This window comes from Schistocerca cancellata, chromosome 3, assembly GCF_023864275.1.
Source record: "Schistocerca cancellata isolate TAMUIC-IGC-003103 chromosome 3, iqSchCanc2.1, whole genome shotgun sequence".
NCBI lineage: Eukaryota > Metazoa > Arthropoda > Insecta > Orthoptera > Acrididae > Schistocerca > Schistocerca cancellata.
The window spans coordinates 382,542,657-382,560,799 of NC_064628.1; the positions used below are offsets into that span (position 1 = coordinate 382,542,657).

An 18,143-nucleotide genomic window follows, 5' to 3' on the forward strand; every position below is an offset into this window, starting at 1 on the left:
CCGCGGAAGTGTCTGAACATCGATGTTGTCGATGGCCTCCTGAACGCCTGTTCTCAGCTCAGCAATGGTTTTGGGATTATTGCCGTATACCTTGTCTTTGATATAGCCCCATAAAAAGCAGCCGCATGTGTTCAGATGCGGAGAATATGGCGGCCAATCGAGGTCCATGCCAGTGGCCCCTGGGTACCACAGCGGCAGAATGCGTCCCCAAAGTGCTCCTCCAGAGCATCAAACACTCTCCTGCTTCGATGGCGTCGAGCTCCGTCTTGCATGAACCACATCTTGTGGAAATCAGGGTAACTTTGGATAATGGGGGATGAAATCATCTTCAGAAACTTTCGCGTACCTTTCGGTAGTCACCGTGCCATCAAAGAATATCGCACCGATTATTCCGTGACTGGACATTACAAATGGCTCTGAGCACTATGGGACTTAACTTCTGCGGTCATCAGTCCCCTAGAACTTAGAACTACTTAAACCTAACTTACCTAAGGACATCACACACATCCATGCCCGAGGCAGGATTCGAACCTACGACCGTAGCGGTCGCGCGGCTCCAGACTGTATCGCCTAGAACCGCTCGGCCACTCCGGCCGCCCTGGACGTTACACACCACACAGTCACCCGTTGAGAGTGAAGAGACTTCACGATCGCGAAATGCGGATTTTCAGTCCCTCAAATGCGCCAATTTTGTTTATTGGTGAACCTATCCAAATGAATGTGGATTTCGTCAGTTAACCAAACCATGCATGCGCATACTAATTGCCATCACGCCCCGCGGCCATCCGTATAGTTTGAACGTCCTAACGCAAATCGTTCAAAAATTAACACGATTTTATTTTATGTTGTTTAATAACTGTCACCCTGTACGTTACCAAATGATTCTCTCCTTCCATTAATGAATGAATGAATTGAAATAATTGGTCATGCCGACCATAAAAGATTTTGTCACTACTCTACTTTCCCCGAACTCAGTTCTTCCCTGATGGCCACCTTCACTTCATCCTGCATTCACTCTCATTCGTCAGAAGACAAGTGTGTCACATCGTCTTTGTGGCTGTGTTCCAATGAGGTTCCAGTGAGTGTTTTTCCATCTCATAATAGTGTGTGGCAATTGCGCAGACGCCATCGTATTCCTAATGCAGATCAGAAATTTAATATAACACAAGTATCATTGCTATCAAAGTGCTTGGCGTCTGACGAGGCAACTGCTTGATCCAGCGGCGTCTGATTGCCGCCTCTTCCTGTCCCTACTCACCCCTCATCTCCATTCCCCGCTACACTTAGAGCACTAGGCAGGGGTGCGACCGGTGCACAGTTCGGCCAGGTGCGCGCTAGTTTTGTGTACCGTATAGTGGCGCCATCTCTGTCTGCAATATACACTTTGGCCATTAAAATTGCTACACCACGAAGATGACGTGCTACAGACGCGGAATTTAACCGACAGGAAGAAGATGCTGTGATATGCAAATGATTAGCTTTTCAGAACATTCACATAAGGTTGGCACCGGTGGCGACACCTACAACGTGCCGACATGAGGGAAGTTTCCAACCGATTTCTCGTACACAAACAGTAGTTGACCGGCGTTGCCTGGTGAAACGTTGTTGTGATGCCTCGTGTAAGGAGGAGAAATGCGTACCATCACGTTTCCGACTTTGATAAAGGTCGGATTGTAGCCTACCGCGATTGTGGTTTACCGCATCGCGACATTGCTCCTCGCGTTGGTCGAGATCCAATGACTGTTAGAAGAATATGGAATCTGCAAGTTCCGGAGGGTAATACGGAATGCCGTGCTGGATCCCAACGGCCTCGTATCACTAGCAGTCATCTTAGCCGCATGGCTGCAACGGATCAAGCACCCACGTCTCGATCCCTGAGTCAACAGATGGCGACGTTTGCAAGACAACAACCATCTGCACGAACAGTTCGACGACGTTTGCAGCAGCATGGACTATCGGCTCGGAGACCATGGCTACGGTTACCCTTAACGCTGCATCACAGACAGGAGCGCCTGCGATGGTGTACTCAACGACGAACCTGGATGCACGAATGGAAAAACGTCATTTTTTCGGATGAATCCAGGTTCTGTTTACAGCATCATGATGGTCGCATTGGTGTTTGGCGACATCGTGGTGAACGCACATTGGAAGCGTGTATTCGTCATCGCCATACTGTCGTACTACCTGGCATGATGGTATTGGGTGCCATTGGTTACACGTCTCGGTCACCTCTTGTTCGCACTGACCGCACTTTGAACAGTGGACGTTACATTTCAGATGTGTTACGACCCGTGGCTCTTCCCTTCATTCGATCCCTGCGAAACCCTACATTTCAACAGGATAATGCACGACCGCATGTTGCAGGTCCTCTACGGGCCTTTCTGGATACAGAAAATGTTCGACTGCTACCCTGGCCAGCACATTCTCCGGATCTCTCATTAATTGAAAACGTCTGGTCAATGGTGGCCGAGCAACTGGCTCGTCACAATACGCTATTCACTACTCTTGATGAACTGTGGTATCGTGTTGAAGTTGCATGGGCATGAGCTGTACCTGTACACGCCATCCAAGCACTGTTTGACCCAATGCCCAGGCGTATCAAGGCCGTTATTACGGCCAGAGGTGGTTGTTCTGGGTACTGATTTCTCGGGATCTATGCACCCAAATTGCATGAAAATGTAATCACATGTCAGTTCTAGAATAATATATTTGTCCAATGAATACCCGTTCATCATCTGCATTTCTTTTTGGTGTTGCAATTTTAAGGGCCAGTAGTGTACGAGAGTGGCAGTCCAGGCAGTGGATACAACCTCTGGCGCCAAAGTGGGTCACGTGACGACAGTCTGTGGTGTCTAGAGGCGCATAGCTATACCAGTACAGTGAGGCTCGGGCAGGCTCACGTGTTTCCTCGCTCGATGCTATTACCTACACTCTGGGCGCATCACGTACGACAATTGTTGCCTATTCTACAAGCTCGTTCGGGTTACTGTGTCAGCCAATTTCTCGCCTGCCGTTTATCAACGACTATGTCTGGAGTTGATTCTGCAAATTAGACTTAATCTTTGTCGAAACTGTTGTACATCGTGTTCGATAAGCGAGACGTGTACCACGTGTCAAGTGGGCCACAAATAGAGAATGTTGTGACTAGACGAAATTACTTTCGTCCGGCCGTAACTGTGGATTCTCTGATTGCTATGGGTGAAGGTTCATCACTAGAACATATGAAATATTCCTTCACTTCTTTACATAAATGAATAAAGATTTACTTAACACAGACACAATTCTTTGTCATAGAATTACTTAATAATTTCCAACTGCCATTACTACGGAGCATCACTCGATGCACTTATTAACAAACTGTTTTCTCGAGGTACGAGGGCTGTTCGGAAAGCAAGGTCCAGTCGGTGGTGGTGGTGGTTAGTGTTTAACGTCTCGTCGACAACGAGGTCATTAGAGACGGAGCGCAAGCTCGGGTTAGGGAAGGATTGGGAAGGAAATCGGCCGTGCCCTTTCAAAGGAACCATCCCGGCATTTGAGGTCCAGTCGGTCTCGAAACTACTATGAAAATGAAAATTGTTTTAGCAGCAACAGCTAGCTACAACTTCCAACTACATAGACACTGCTTCGACTTAGATATTTAGCGTTGTAGCAACTTCCCAATATCCTCGTCATAGAAGGCAGCCGCCTGTGCATTTCGCCATTTCTCTAAGCTTGTCCACAGTTCGCTGTCTATGCCAAAATGTTGTGTTCATAGCTCGTTTCATGCGAGCAGAGATGAAAATGTGAGAGAGGCACGTCCGGTCTGTATGGTGGGTGACCAAACACTTTCGACCACAAACGCTGCAGGAGCGTCCTCACTGCCTTTGAAGTGTGCGGCCGAGATTTGTCATTAAGAAGGATACGCATGACAATTATGTTATGTGGGTCGCAGAACATCAGGCGAAATCTGTTGCAAGCACTCATACTTGGCAGGAGTCCGCGCCGATAGCTGAGTGCTCAGCGTGACGGATTGACGTCCTACTGGCCCGGGTTCGATTCCCAGGTGGGCCGGGGATTTTCTCCGCTCAGGGACTGGGTGTTGTGCGGTCTTCGTCATTATTTCATCCCCATCCGACGCGCAGGTCGCCCAATGTGGCGTCGAATGTAATAAGACCTGCACCAAGGCGGCCGGACCTGCCCCGCAAGGGGCCTCCCGGCCAATAACGCCAAACGCTCATTTCCTTTTCCATACTTGGCAGAAGACACTACTTGTCTAGGCATCTTTACACGCTCACTGTGCGCTCAGAACTGTGAAGAGCGATGTGACGCGATCGACAGACGTACAAGAGACACTGCCCAAGACATCTGTGCAAAGTTCAGTCAGGTTTTTCACTGTGGTTTCCTTTTCGCGCCTGATCGGACCTTACTTTCTCAATAGCCCTCGTACAATGTTTGACGTTTGCAAAAGTAAAATTCATGAGAAACTGTAACTGTAATTATCCTACGAGATGACGTAGACTGCCGCTCGGAGTGGCCGCGCGGTTTGAGGCGTCATGTCACGGATTGCGTGGCCCCTCCCTCCGGAGGTTCGAGTCCTCCCTAGGGCATTGGTGTGTGTGTTGTTCTTAGCGTAAGTAGTGTGTAAGTCTAGGGACCGATGACCTAAGCAGTTTGGTCCCTTAGGAATTGACACATTTGAACATGTTGACATAGACTGCTGTAGCTGAGGTCTCGAAGTGGGGTTGCGCTCTTGCGTTCTCGGTTCTATATTGACATCAGTGTCAGGACGCTGCTATTGCTGAGAGGGGAGGCGTGGTGTTCAGGAGCGCCTACTGTACATCAATGCGGATTGCAGCGAGCCCTCACTAACGACGTTTGCGTCGCACCATGATCTCGGGACGGTACCACACAGAAGGAATGCGTCTCTTCTGTCTGCTCCAAGTCCTTAGAAGATCGGAGACCTCAGAGCTCGAATGCCCCTCGTATTTATTGTTAAGCTCTTTTTGATGTTGCTGAGCAAGAGTCATAGAACCATTTTTAAATGAACACACCGCCATTTGACTGTACTGATGTTTATTTAATTACAACTCAGCTTTCGACCTTTTACGCCATTTTCAAGTCATAGAGTTTCAAATGGCTCTGAGCACTATGGGACTTAACAGCTGCGGTCATCAGTCCCCTAGATCTTAGAACTACTTAAACCTAACTAACCTAAGGACATCACATACATCCATGCCCGAGGCAGGATTCGAACCTGCGACCGTAGCGGTCATAGATGGTTCAAATGGTTCAAATGGCTCTGAGCACTATGGGACTCAACTGCTGTGGTCATAAGTCCCCTAGAACTTAGAACTACTTAAACCTAACTAACCTAAAGACACCACACACATCCATGTCCGAGGCAGGATTCGAACCTGCGACCGTAGCGGTCGCGCGGTTCTAGACTGGAGCGCCCAGAACAGCTCGGCCACTCCGGCCGGCGTAGAGTTTGTCATTACGCATATACAGGGTGTTACAAAAAGGTACGACCAAACTTTCAGGAAACATTCCTCACACACAAATAAAGAAAAGATGTTATCTGGACATGTGTCCGGAAACGCTTAATTTCCATGTTAGAGCTCATTTTAGTTTCGTCAGTATGTACTGTACTTCCTCTATTCACCGCCAGTTGGCCCAATTGAAGGAAGGTAATGTTGACTTTGGTACTTGTGTTGACATGCGACTCATTGTTCTACAGTACTAGCATCAAGCACATCAGTACGTAGCATCAACACGTTAGTGTTCATCACGAACGTGGTTTTGCAGTCAGTGCAATGTTTACAAATGCGGAGTTGGCAGATGCCCATTTGATGTATGGATTAGCACGGGGCAATAGCCGTGGCGTGGTACGTTTGTATCGAGACAGATTTCCAGAACGAAGGTGTCCCGACAGGAAGACGTTCGAAGCAATTGATCGGCGTCTTAGGGAGCACGGAACATTCCAGCCTATGACTCGCGACTGGGTAAGACCTAGAACGACGAGGACACCTGCAATGGACGAGGCAATTCTTCGTGCAGTTGACGATAACCCTAATGTCAGCGTCAGAGAAGTTGCTGCTGTACAAGGTAACGTTGACCACCTCACTGTATGGAGAGTGCTACGGGAGAACCAGTTGTTTTCGTACCATGTACAATTTACAGCGCGTGCAGGCACTATAAGCAGAGCTCACCATCTGCAGCATCGTCGACAGGACTGACTGCGGACCTTTGGTACAGAGCCGAGTGGAGGGTCTGAATCAGAGGCTGAGACGGTTCTGCGACCGTGTGGGCTGCAGATTCCTCGACTTGCACCATAGGGTGGTGGGGTTTCGGGTTCCGCTGGATAGGTCAGGAGTCCACTACACGCAACAAGCGGCTACACGGGTAGCAGGGGTTGTGTGGCGTGGGCTGGGCGGTTTTTTAGGTTAGATGGCCTCGGGCAAGTGCAGAAAGGGCAACAGCCTCAACGGGTGCGGGGAAAGTCAGGTCATGCGGGGACCAAGCAGCAATCGGTATTGTAATTGTAAACTGTCGAAGCTGCGTTGGTAAAGTACCGGAACTTCAAGCGCTGATAGAAAGCACCGAAGCTGAAATCGTTATAGGTACAGAAAGCTGGCTGAAGCCAGAGATAAATTCTGCCGAAATTTTTACAAAGGCACAGACGGTGTTTAGAAAGGATAGATTGCATGCAACCGGTGGTGGAGTGTTCGTCGCTGTTAGTAGTAGTTTATCCTGTAGTGAAGTAGAAGTGGATAGTTCCTGTGAATTATTAAGGGTGGAGGTTACACTCAACAACCGACCTAGGTTAATAATTGGCTCCTTTTACCGACCCCCCGACTCAGCAGCATTAGTGGCAGAACAACAGAGAGAAAATTTGGAATACATTTCACATAAATTTTCTCAGCATGTTATGGTCTTAGGTGGAGATTTCAATTTACCAGATATAGACTGGGACACTCAGATGTTTAGGACGGGTGGTAGGGACAGAGCATCGAGTGACATTATACTGAGTGCACTATCCGAAAATTACCTCGAGCAATTAAACAGAGAACCGACTCGTGGAGATAACATCTTGGACCTACTGATAACAAACAGACCCGAACTTTTCGACTCTGTAAGTGCAGAACAGGGAATCAGTGATCATAAGGCCGTTGCAGCATCCCTGAATATGGAAGTTAATAGGAATATAAAAAAAGGGAGGAAGGTTTATCTGTTTAGCAAGAGTAATAGAAGGCAGATTTCAGACTACCTAACAGATCAAAACGAAAATTTCTGTTCCGACACTGACAATGTTGAGTGTTTATGGAAAAAGTTCAAGGCAATCGTAAAATGCGTTTTAGACAGGTACGTGCCGAGTAAAACTGTGAGGGACGGGAAAAACCCACCGTGGTACAACAACAAAGTTAGGAAACTACTGCGAAAGCAAAGAGAGCTTCACTCCAAGTTTAAACGCAGCCAAAACCTCTCAGACAAACAGAAGCTAAACGATGTCAAAGTTAGCGTAAGGAGGGCTATGCGTGAAGCGTTCAGTGAATTCGAAAGTAAAATACTAGGTACCGACTTGACAGAAAATCCTAGGAAGTTCTGGTCTTACGTTAAATCAGTAAGTGGCTCGAAACATCATGTCCAGACACTCCGGGATGATGATGGCATTTAAACAGAGAATGACAAGCGTAAAGCTGAAATACTAAACACCTTTTTCCAAAGCTGTTTCACAGAGGAAGACCGCACTGCAGTTCCTTCTCTAAATCCTCGCACCAACGAAAAAATGGCTGACATCGAAATAAGTGTCCAAGGAATAGAAAAGCAACTGGAATCACTCAACAGAGGAAAGTCCACTGGACCTGACGGGATACCAATTCGATTCTACACAGAGTACGCGAAAGAACTTGCCCCCATTCTAACAGCCGTGTACCGCAAGTCTCTAAAGGAACAGAAGGTTCCAAATGATTGGAAAAGAGCGCAGGTAGTCCCAGTCTTCAAGAAGGGTCGTCGAGCAGATGCGCAAAACTATAGACCTATATCTCTGACGTCGATCTGTTGTAGAATTTTAGAACATGTATTTTGTTCGAGTATCATGTCGTTTTTGGAAACTCAGAATCTACTATGTAGGAATCAACATGGATTCCGGAAACAGCGATCGTGTGAAACCCAACTCGCTTTATTTGTTCATGAGACCCAGAAAATATTAGATACAGGCTCCCAGGTAGATGCTATTTTTCTTGACTTCCAGAAGGCGTTCGATACAGTTCCACACTGTCGCCTGATAAACAAAGTAAGAGCCTACGGAATATCAGACCAGCTGTGTGGCTGGATTGAAGAGTTTTTAGTAAACAGAACACAGCATGTTGTTATCAACGGAGAGACGTCTACAGACATTAAAGTAACCTCTGGCGTGCCACAGGGGAGTGTTATGGGACCATTGCTTTTCACAATATATATAAATGACCTAGTAGATAGTGTCGGAAGTTCCATGCGGCTTTTCGCGGATGATGCTGTAGTATACAGAGAAGTTGCAGCATTAGAAAATTGTAGCGAAATGCAGGAAGATCTGCAGCGGATAGGCACTTGGTGCAGGGAGTGGCAACTGACCCTTAACATAGACAAATGTAATGTATTGCGAATACATAGAAAGAAGGATCCTTTATTGTATGATTATATGATAGCGGAACAAACACTGGTAGCAGTTACTTCTGTAAAATATCTGGGAGTATGCGTGCGGAACGATTTGAAGTGGAATGATCATATAAAATTAATTGTTGGTAAGGCGGGTACCAGGTTGAGATTCATTGGGAGAGTCCTTAGAAAATGTAGTCCATCAACAAAGGAGGTGGCTTACAAAACACTCGTTCGACCTATACTTGAGTATTGCTCATCAGTGTGGGATCCGTACCAGATCGGGTTGACGGAGGAGATAGAGAAGATCCAAAGAAGAGCGGCGCGTTTCGTCACAGGGTTATTTGGTAACCGTGATAGCGTGACGGAGATGTTTAACAAACTCAAGTGGCAGACTCTGCAAGAGAGGCGCTCTGCATCGCGGTGTAGCTTGCTCGCCAGGTTTCGAGAGGGTGCGTTTCTGGATGAGGTATCGAATATATTGCTTCCCCCTACTTATACCTCCCGAGGAGATCACGAATGTAAAATTAGAGAGATTAGAGCGCGCACAGAGGCTTTCAGACAGTCGTTCTTCCCGCGAACCATACGCGACTGGAACAGGAAAGGGAGATAATGACAGTGGCACGTAAAGTGCCCTCTGCCACACACCGTTGGGTGGCTTGCGGAGTATAAATGTAGATGTAGATGTAGATGCTTGGCCTCCACGGGTACACTTCTGCGAATGGTTCATCCAACAGTGTGTCAATCCTCATTTCAGTGCAAATTTTCTCTTTACGGATGAGGCTTCATTCCAACGTGATCAAATTGTAAATTTTCACAATCAACATGTGTGGGCTGACGAGAATCCGCACGCAATTGTGCAACACGTCATCAACACAGATTTTCTGTGAACGTTTGGGCAGGCATTGTTGGTGATGCCTTGACTGGGCCCCATTTTCTTCCACCTACGCTCAATGGAGCACGTTATCACGATTTCATACGGGATACTCTACCTGTGCTGCTAGAACATGTGCCTTTACAAGTACGACACAACATGTGGTTCATGCACGATGGAGCTCCTGCACATTTCAGTCGAAGTGTTCGTACGCTTCTCAACAACAGATTCGGTGGCCGATGGATTGGTAGAGGCGGACCAATTCCATGGCCTCCACGCTCTCCTGACCTCAACCCTCTTGACTTTCATTTATGGGGGAATTTGAAAGCTCTTGTCTACGCAACCCCGGTACCAAACGTAGAGACTCTTCGTGCTCGTATTGTGGACGGCTGTGATACAATACCCCATTCTCCAGAGCTGCATCAGCGCATGAGGGATTCCATGCGACAGAGGGTGGATGCATGTATCCTCGCTAACGGAGGACATTTTGAACATTTCCTGTAACAAAGTGTTGGAAGTCACGCTGGTACGTTCTGTAGCTGTGTGTTTCCATTCCATGATTAACATGATTTGAAGAGAAATAATAAAATGAGCTCTAACATGGAAAGTAAGCGTTTCCGCACACATGTCCACATAACATATTTTCTTTCTTTGTGTGTGAGGATTGTTTCCCAAAAGTTTGGCCGTACCTTTTTGTAACACCCTGTAAAGCAATCCATCAAGCTCAAAACTGGTCATAAATTAAGAAAAATATTGGCTCCCCACTAAATGCCAGGTGTGGCAGTTTTTTTCCTTTTTTTAAGCAGCTCGCTAATGTTTGCTCGCAGGATTGGGCGTGGGCTTCGCGTGGTCGTCGACGTTCGTGTCGCTCAACTACTACTTCAGCAAGTACCGCGGCCAGGCGATCGGGCTGTCGATGGCGGGCACGGCGGTGGGCATGATGCTGATGCCGCAGGCGGTGCAGCTGCTGCTGGCCGAGTTCCAGTTCCGCGGGGCCGTGCTGGTGCTGGGCGGCATCGCGCTGCACTCGGTGGCCGGCGCCGCGCTGCTGCAGCCCGTGCGCTGGCACCTGCGGCCCGCCGCCCACCCGCCGCCCCTGGCGCTGCCGGCCGCCGCCGCCGCCGCCGCCGTCGACGTCGAGAAGGGCGCAGTGCCCACCGCCATCGTCGTCACCAGGGTCAGTGCAGAGCGCGCGCCAGCTTCCGCACTTGGAGTCACAAATGAGAACTGTCGAGTTTAGCCTCGCCCTGTCTACGTCACGCATTCTCCGACACTCAATGAGGGATCACTAGTGGTACTGAGATCTCTGCTGTGAACGTCATATCAGCAGGTGACTGTTCGAGCTGGTGGAGGCTCTGTAATGGTCTGGGGCGTGTGCAGTGGAGTGATATGGGACCGCTGATACGTCTATATACGACTCAGACAGGTGACACGTGCGTAAGCATCCTTTCTGATCACATGCATCCATTCACGTCCACTGTGTATCCCAACGGATTTGGACAATTCCAGCAGGGCAATGCTGGAAGGGTTCACTAGTGTACTGAGCTCTCTGCTGTGAACGTCATACATCATTGATCAACACATAGTTCAACAGATATGACGTTATAAACAATGGGATGCACGAAAACGTCACGCGTGAAGTTCTAATAAATTTATTCTCTACTACTAAGACAGTGCTACAGTCGAATCAACTTAAGAAAATACCTGAACTTGGCAGCGCTTTTGATAGCTTTCAACTCCGAGGTGCAGATGGCTGTAAGCGAAAACAATAGCCGTTTCTAGAGCTATCAAGAGCCATTACCAAAGAGACGTCTATAAAATCGCATTATGGAGACTCGAAGCAGCTGTACTTATACACTTGTACATTATACATATTTCTTTGTACAACTGTTTCATAGCTTCAGAGGTATTTTCACGGATACCTGGAAATGAATTTTTTTCGATATTGTACTACACACATACCTGATCTTTTGTTTCCGTTTCTAATAGAAAACTGACAAAATGAACACCCTGGTGATGCCGGCTTTCTCAACAAGTAAGTCATAATTATAAATCGTAATTAGATATCACTGTGTAACGAGCCACCGGAGACAAGGGTTCCTTACACCAAAATACTCAGAAAAAATCTCTCAACAACCTGTGAAAGTTTCTCAGTGGATCTGATATTCACACAGTAGACATCCAAACAAACGTGTAGGGACCAGTGTAATTCGAACTGATCGACTACTTATTAATCTGGTGCCAAACAATTAAGTATGACAGCAACTCTTAATTCAATGCGTGCAGGAAGCTACCTGAACTGTAACCGAGACTGACAGTACAGAATATGAAACGCAAAAACATGGAACATAAAAAACGCCGGAATAAACATCGCGCATCGAGAAAGCACAAGCACACGCGTGTGGAAAAGAAAACGGCGATCCTGGCGGCAGGGTGCGGAACTCTTTGACAGCCGCGATTCAGCTGTTACAGCACGCGACGCTGCAACGTACACACACTACACAGACACTTAAAACTCCTCCGCACTCGCGCGTAACAACTCTCGTGTCGGCCGCTATAAAAGCGTTTCCGTATGAATTAAGACATCGCCAGACATTTACACTACTGGCCATTAAAATTGCTACACCACGAAGATCACGTGCTACAGACGCGAAATTTAACCGACAGGAAGAAGATGCTGTGATATGCAAATGATCAGCTTTTCAGAGCATTCACACAAGGTTGGCGCCGGTGGTGACACCTACAACGTGCTCACATGAGCAGAGTTTCCAACCGATTTCTCATACACAAACAGCAGTTGACCGGCGTTGCCTGGTGCAACGTTGTTGTGATGCCTCGTGTAAAGAGGAGAAATGCGTACCATCACGTTTCCGTCTTTGATAAAGGTCGGATTGTTGCCTATCGCGATTGTGGTTTATCGTATCGCGACATTGCTGCTCGCGTTGGTCGAGATCCAATGACTGTTAGCAGAATATGGAATCGGTGGGTTCAGGAGGGTAATACGGAACGCCGTGCTGGATCCCAACGGCCTCGTATCACTAGCAGTCGAAATGACAGGCATCTTATCCGCATGGCTGTAACGGATCGTGCAGACACGTCTCGATCCCTTAGTCAGCAGATGGGGACGTTTGCAAGACAACAACCATCTGCACGAACAGTTCGACGACGTTTGCAGCAGCATGGACCATCAACTCGGAGACCATGTCTGCGGTTAACCTTGACGCAGCATCACAGACAGGAGCGCCAGCGATGATGTACTCAACGACGAATCAGGGTGCACGAATGGCAAAATGTGATTTTTCGAATGAATTCAGGTATTGTTTACAGCATCATGATGGTCGCATTGGTGTTTGGCGACATCGCGGTGAACGCACATTGGAAGCGTGTATTCGTCATCGGCATACTGGCGTATCACCCGGCGTGATGGTATGGGGTGCCATTGGTTACACGTCTCGGCCACCTCTTGTTCGCATTGACGGCACTTTGAATAGTGGACGTTACATTTCAGATGTGTTACGACCCGTGGCTCGGCCCTTCATTCGATCCCTGCGAAACCCTACATTTCAGCAGGATAATGCACGACCGCATGTTGCAGGTCCTGTACGGGCCTTTCTGGATACAGAAAATGTTCGACTGCTGCGCTGGCCAGCACATTCTCCAGATCTCCCACCAACTGAAAACGTCTGGTCAAAGGTGGCCGAGCAACTGGCTCGCCACAATACGTCAGTCACTACTCTTGATGAACTGTGGTATCGTGTTGAAGCTACATGGGCAGCTGTACATGTACACGCCATCCAAGCTCTGTTTGACTCAATGCCCAGGCGTATCAAGGCCGTTGTTACGGCCAGAGCTGGTTGTTCTGGGTACTTTTTTCCCAGGTTCTATGCACCCAAATTGCGTGAAAATGTAATTACAAGTCAGTTCTAGTATAATATACGAATACCCGTTCATCATCTGCATTTCTTCTTGGTGTAGCAATTTTAATGGCCAATAGTGTAGCTTAGTGCAAGAACCAGCAGCATTTGTTTAGTGGATCCAGAAGGCGCGCTGCCCTTGACCTTGCCGAACAGTGCCAGTCATACATTTTAAGACAGGGAAACGGAATGCAGTGCAGCCAGCTGCAGCGAAAAGGCGAGCTGGTCGATTCCGTGGCGACGTAGCTCGCTGGTACCGGCGTGCAGCCGCTTTGTGTGTGCCTCCACGTGGCGGGCGTTCCGTGCTGTCTCAAAAGTGCGCCGCTACTGCTGCTATACTTGGGCCGTGGGAACTTGTTCCAGTCCGTACCGAGGGAGTGGTGAGGTACGCCCCTGCTAAGGGCGCAGGCACACGGGAGGTGCAAAAACTGACAGGGTAAAATAACAAAGAAACTTCTAACTGGGATAGCTCCCCATCGCACCACCCTCAGATTTAGTGGTAAAATTACCCAGTGGATATCCCGTGTAAAACTGAACACAGATCAAGCATGAAAACAAGAAGAAGGTGTACTGAACTCTGAAAGAACAAGCGAAACAGAAACAGTAAACGGCCCAAGCTTAAGATGTGCATCATCGAGCGACTTGCAAGAACCGAGGCGTCATGCTTGTGTGGTCACGGTGTTGGACTGCAAAGCGGGAGATCTGTGTTCAAACCTCCCCCATGCCCCATTTATTTTTTCACAAATTTATGAACTTTCTGTCCAGTCATTGAGGTGTCCGTTCCCCTTCTATAGTCTTGGCAACTGTCGTACTATGCACTGGTTATAGAATGTGAGTCACGTGGTAAGAATATAGTACCGTCGCAAGTAAATGTGATGAATAGTGAGAGCAGTCGAGGTGTCTCATAGAACTCTCACAGAAATGAAAACAACAAATAAACAGGTGTGAACTACGTTACAACGAAGGAATTCAAGAGTCTAAGCTCCCAAAACGGAACGCAAGAGTCATAACGTGTGGTGCCTGTGTAGAACAAGTAGGAGCTACGTACGTCTGGAGGTACCTACCTTACACCTCGCTGTTGCAAACGGACGTTACACCACGACACAGACACTATTTTGAATACAGCGAGCAGACACGTCAATAACCAGACAGAGAGTTCGTAATTTTGTGAAAAACAGTAAGGAATGACGCAGGTCTGAACCCTGATCTCCCCCAACACAATCCAACACCGTGACCACATAACCAAGACGACATTCCATTTCAGTTTCATTCGATATTGCACCTCTTTAAGTTGGAGCGTTCACTGTTTCCATTTTTCTTCTTTTTTCCCGCAGTTCAGTACACGTTCTTCCTGTTTTCGTGCTTGATCTGTTTTCAGTTATTCGCGGTATTTCTGTTTTCATGCTTCAACTGTGTTCACTTTTTGATGGGCTATCCAATGGACCATCTTATCTGTACCACTAAATCTGAGGAGGGTGCGATGTGGAGTTTCCCTCGTAGCAACACCATATATGAATACCTACTCGACCATTCGGAGAACACCGTTTTGTTCCACTTAAAAATAAAAAAAAGTGCCTCTAACAAGCTTTCTGGAAGCCTTCCTGTAAATATGTATGTTCTGTGGCCGTTTCCTGATTCGAGACGTAGATCAAGTTTTAATGAACATATTTAAAAAATTACATTACGCAACTTTTTTTGTAAATGTTTCAACCTAAACCAGATGCTTTCTTTAACTGCCTAATCATCATGGACGAGAGTGGGAACAAAGTGAACATTGGAATTGTGTGAATCCACATCACTAATGTGAGCAGAGACCCAAAATCGTCGGGCACTTTTATGCTGAATATTTTTTTTGTTCATAAGGGCATACCTTTCACAGCAGCACCCTACCGAGATCTCCTGAGTAGATTACGAGAGGATGTCAAGACGAAGCGTCGCGGAAAATTTGCAAGGGGGTGTTTTTGCTCCACTAACCCGTCCCCGTTTCGAATCCAATCACGTCCTTAAGCGTTGTCCTAACTTGGAAATCCCCACCCCAGTGTAATATTTGAAATGTACCCCACGCTGCTACAAGTGCAAGTCCAAATCAGCTCACACAAAATAGAAACGACTGTCCCCATGTGCCTCCTAATAACTCCCTCCGTTCTACCCCACTACAGAAGACACTATCCGTTTCACTACAACTGTTCGCAAAATATCCCGCCAACTCAAATGGCTCAAGTCACACTGACTACTCGTTGTGCGGTTTACCTGAATGTCACCACCACATACTCCCAAATCGAGTCCCATTCCACTTTCCCCCAATATACCCTTGTAGAGGGCGACAGTTATTGAAATATACGAAATAAAATCGTCATAACTATTGAAAGGTTTGCGTTAGCAGGTTCAAACTGCACGGTTGGCCGCGGGGCATGATAGGAATTAGTATGCGCATGCATGGTTTGACGTAGTGGCGAAGCCCACTTTCATTTGGATGGGTCCGTCAATAAGCAAAATTGGCGCATTTGGGGGGACTGAGAATCGGCATTTCGCGATCGATAAGTCTCTTCACCCTCGACGAGTGACTGTGTGGTATGCAATTTCCAGTCGCGTAATAATCGGTGCGATGTTACTTTATAGCACGGTGACTACTGAACGGCACATGAAGGTCCTGAGGGTCAATTTCGTCGCCATTATCCAGAGTCACCCTGATTTCGACAAGATGTGGTTCATGCAAGACGGAGCTCGACGTCATGGAAGCAGAAGTGTTGATGTCCTGGAGGAAAACTTTGGGTAGCGTATTCCGGCTATGGGGTACCCAGAGGCCACTGGTATGAGCCTCGTTGGTCACCAGATTCTCCAGAGCTGAACAAATGCGACTCCTTTTTGTAGGACTATATTAAAGACAAGGTGTACAGCAATAACCCCAAGACCCTTGCTGTGCTGAAAACAGCCATGCAGAAGGGCATCGACAGTATCGATGTTCCGACACTACAGCGGGTCAATGATGGCAGGCATATAACGTGTCATAACCTAAATCCGAATATATGTAGTGACGTTTACATGTAGAATAAAGTGTGTGCACGCCGTAATTTACAACTAATTTACGTTTTTTTCATATAGTTCAATAACTGTTACTCTGAATGATCCAGCTCCTGCAATAACATGTACAGCGTATCTACCTGTACACCTACTGCAAACAGGTCCCCATAATAAGCATAATACTATCCTGTCCACTTACCCCAGCCCTCTGAACGAAAGGCCGGCTGGAGTGGCCGAGCGGTTCTAGGCGCTACAGTATGGAACCGCGCGACCGCTACGGTCGCAGGTTCGAATCCTGCCTCGGGCATGGATGTGTGTGATGTCCTTCGGATAGTTAAGTTTAAGTAGTTCTAAGTTTTAGGGGACTGGTGACCTCAGAAGTTAAGTCCCATAGTGCTCGGAGCCATTTGAACCATCTGAACGAAAGTTGAAAAATTTCCAATTTTCCTTGCCTTCTGCCGCTCAATCACATTATCGCTTTAGCGTGCTATTTGTTTATAACCTGACGTGAATAATGAAGAATGGCTCTATAGCTTGTTAAAAAGAATCTATCACCTTGTTGCGTCCTGACATAGATGGGAGAGGGAGAAAATGTGTTACTGGTCAGCCTGCGCTCCCGAGCGGTACAGAGCAGAAGGCAGAAGGACAATTCACAGTGAAGACATTTGATTGTTTTCTTCTATCTGAGCCAACACTGGAACAGGCATTTACTAGAAATGCAGGTGGTGAGTCTTGGTAGGGAACTCGTTGTGGAGACTCTTGGACAAACAGGGTTTTGAAATAGTTGTTTATTCCAGACAGGACTAATTCACTGGAGGCTAGTTCCAGGGTTAGAAAAAGCATGAATAACACTGTTACAACAGAACCCAGTGCAGAAGTCCCAGGAGTAGATGCTAGCCACAGTAGCAAACACTAGCAGCATCTCAAGGCAACAACTTAGTTGCAAAACAAAACATACTGAACGTGACACTATTCACTGAGGCACTCTAAGTCAGAGAGCAGGCTTACACGGAAATGGACCGAGGCTGGGGTCGACGGACGCGCATTCGGCGCCCAGATCGTCTGACTGAGAACTTCGCCAAAGTGCGGATTCTAGGGGTTTTAAAGAGTCGGGTGGGGGCTCTGTTTTTCCCACTTAAAGCCACCCAGCCAATCCTGCAGGTCTCTTGCAGGCGCCTGCCAATCTCGGTTTAGTTAGGTCCCCTCTACTGCTCCTAAGGCGGGGATGTTAATGCAGTTGCACTAAGTCCGTATTTGGTATGAACATTGTTCAGCTGAAAGCTAAACGTATCTGCTCTTCCAAATAAGGCTTGCAACATTATTGTTATACGTCATTTAGCCCCGCCCCTCGAGCTCCCCGGAGTAGGGACTGCTAGGTCAACAGTTTTCTTTGGCGTTTTCGCTCTCTTTCTAACCCTTGTAAGCCTGCTGACGTTGCTGTTCTCACGGCTGGTATCAAGCTGGCTTTATACGCTAGTACGTGCCTGTTGGTTACAAAGTTCTACGGTGGCAACCTACCACAGTGTCTAGACGACATATGAAGTTACACGTTAATTCCTTGAAGAGTAACTAGCGCCCTGGGACCGCGTCTTGGGCTGTCTGCATTTTCGCGAGGCTCTCACCTTACGGTTTACTTCATGTAACAATATCTCTCCTAGTTTCGTCTGCCCTTAGCAACGTCTCTGCTTCCGCGCCTTGGAGCGCCTGTCCTCCTTTCTCAC

The 18,143-nt window shown here is 47.5% G+C and overlaps 1 protein-coding gene across 1 annotated transcript in view; it reads left to right on the forward strand.

Moving 5' to 3' along the window:
• The window catches only part of LOC126176721 (uncharacterized), a 622,696-nt gene that overhangs the window by 540,288 nt on the left and 64,265 nt on the right, over positions 1–18,143 (forward strand). The window contains exon 5 of the mRNA XM_049923889.1: positions 10,315–10,664. Within this exon, the coding sequence (XP_049779846.1) occupies positions 10,315–10,664 (350 nt within the window). The remainder of the gene's footprint in view (positions 1–10,314; positions 10,665–18,143) is intronic.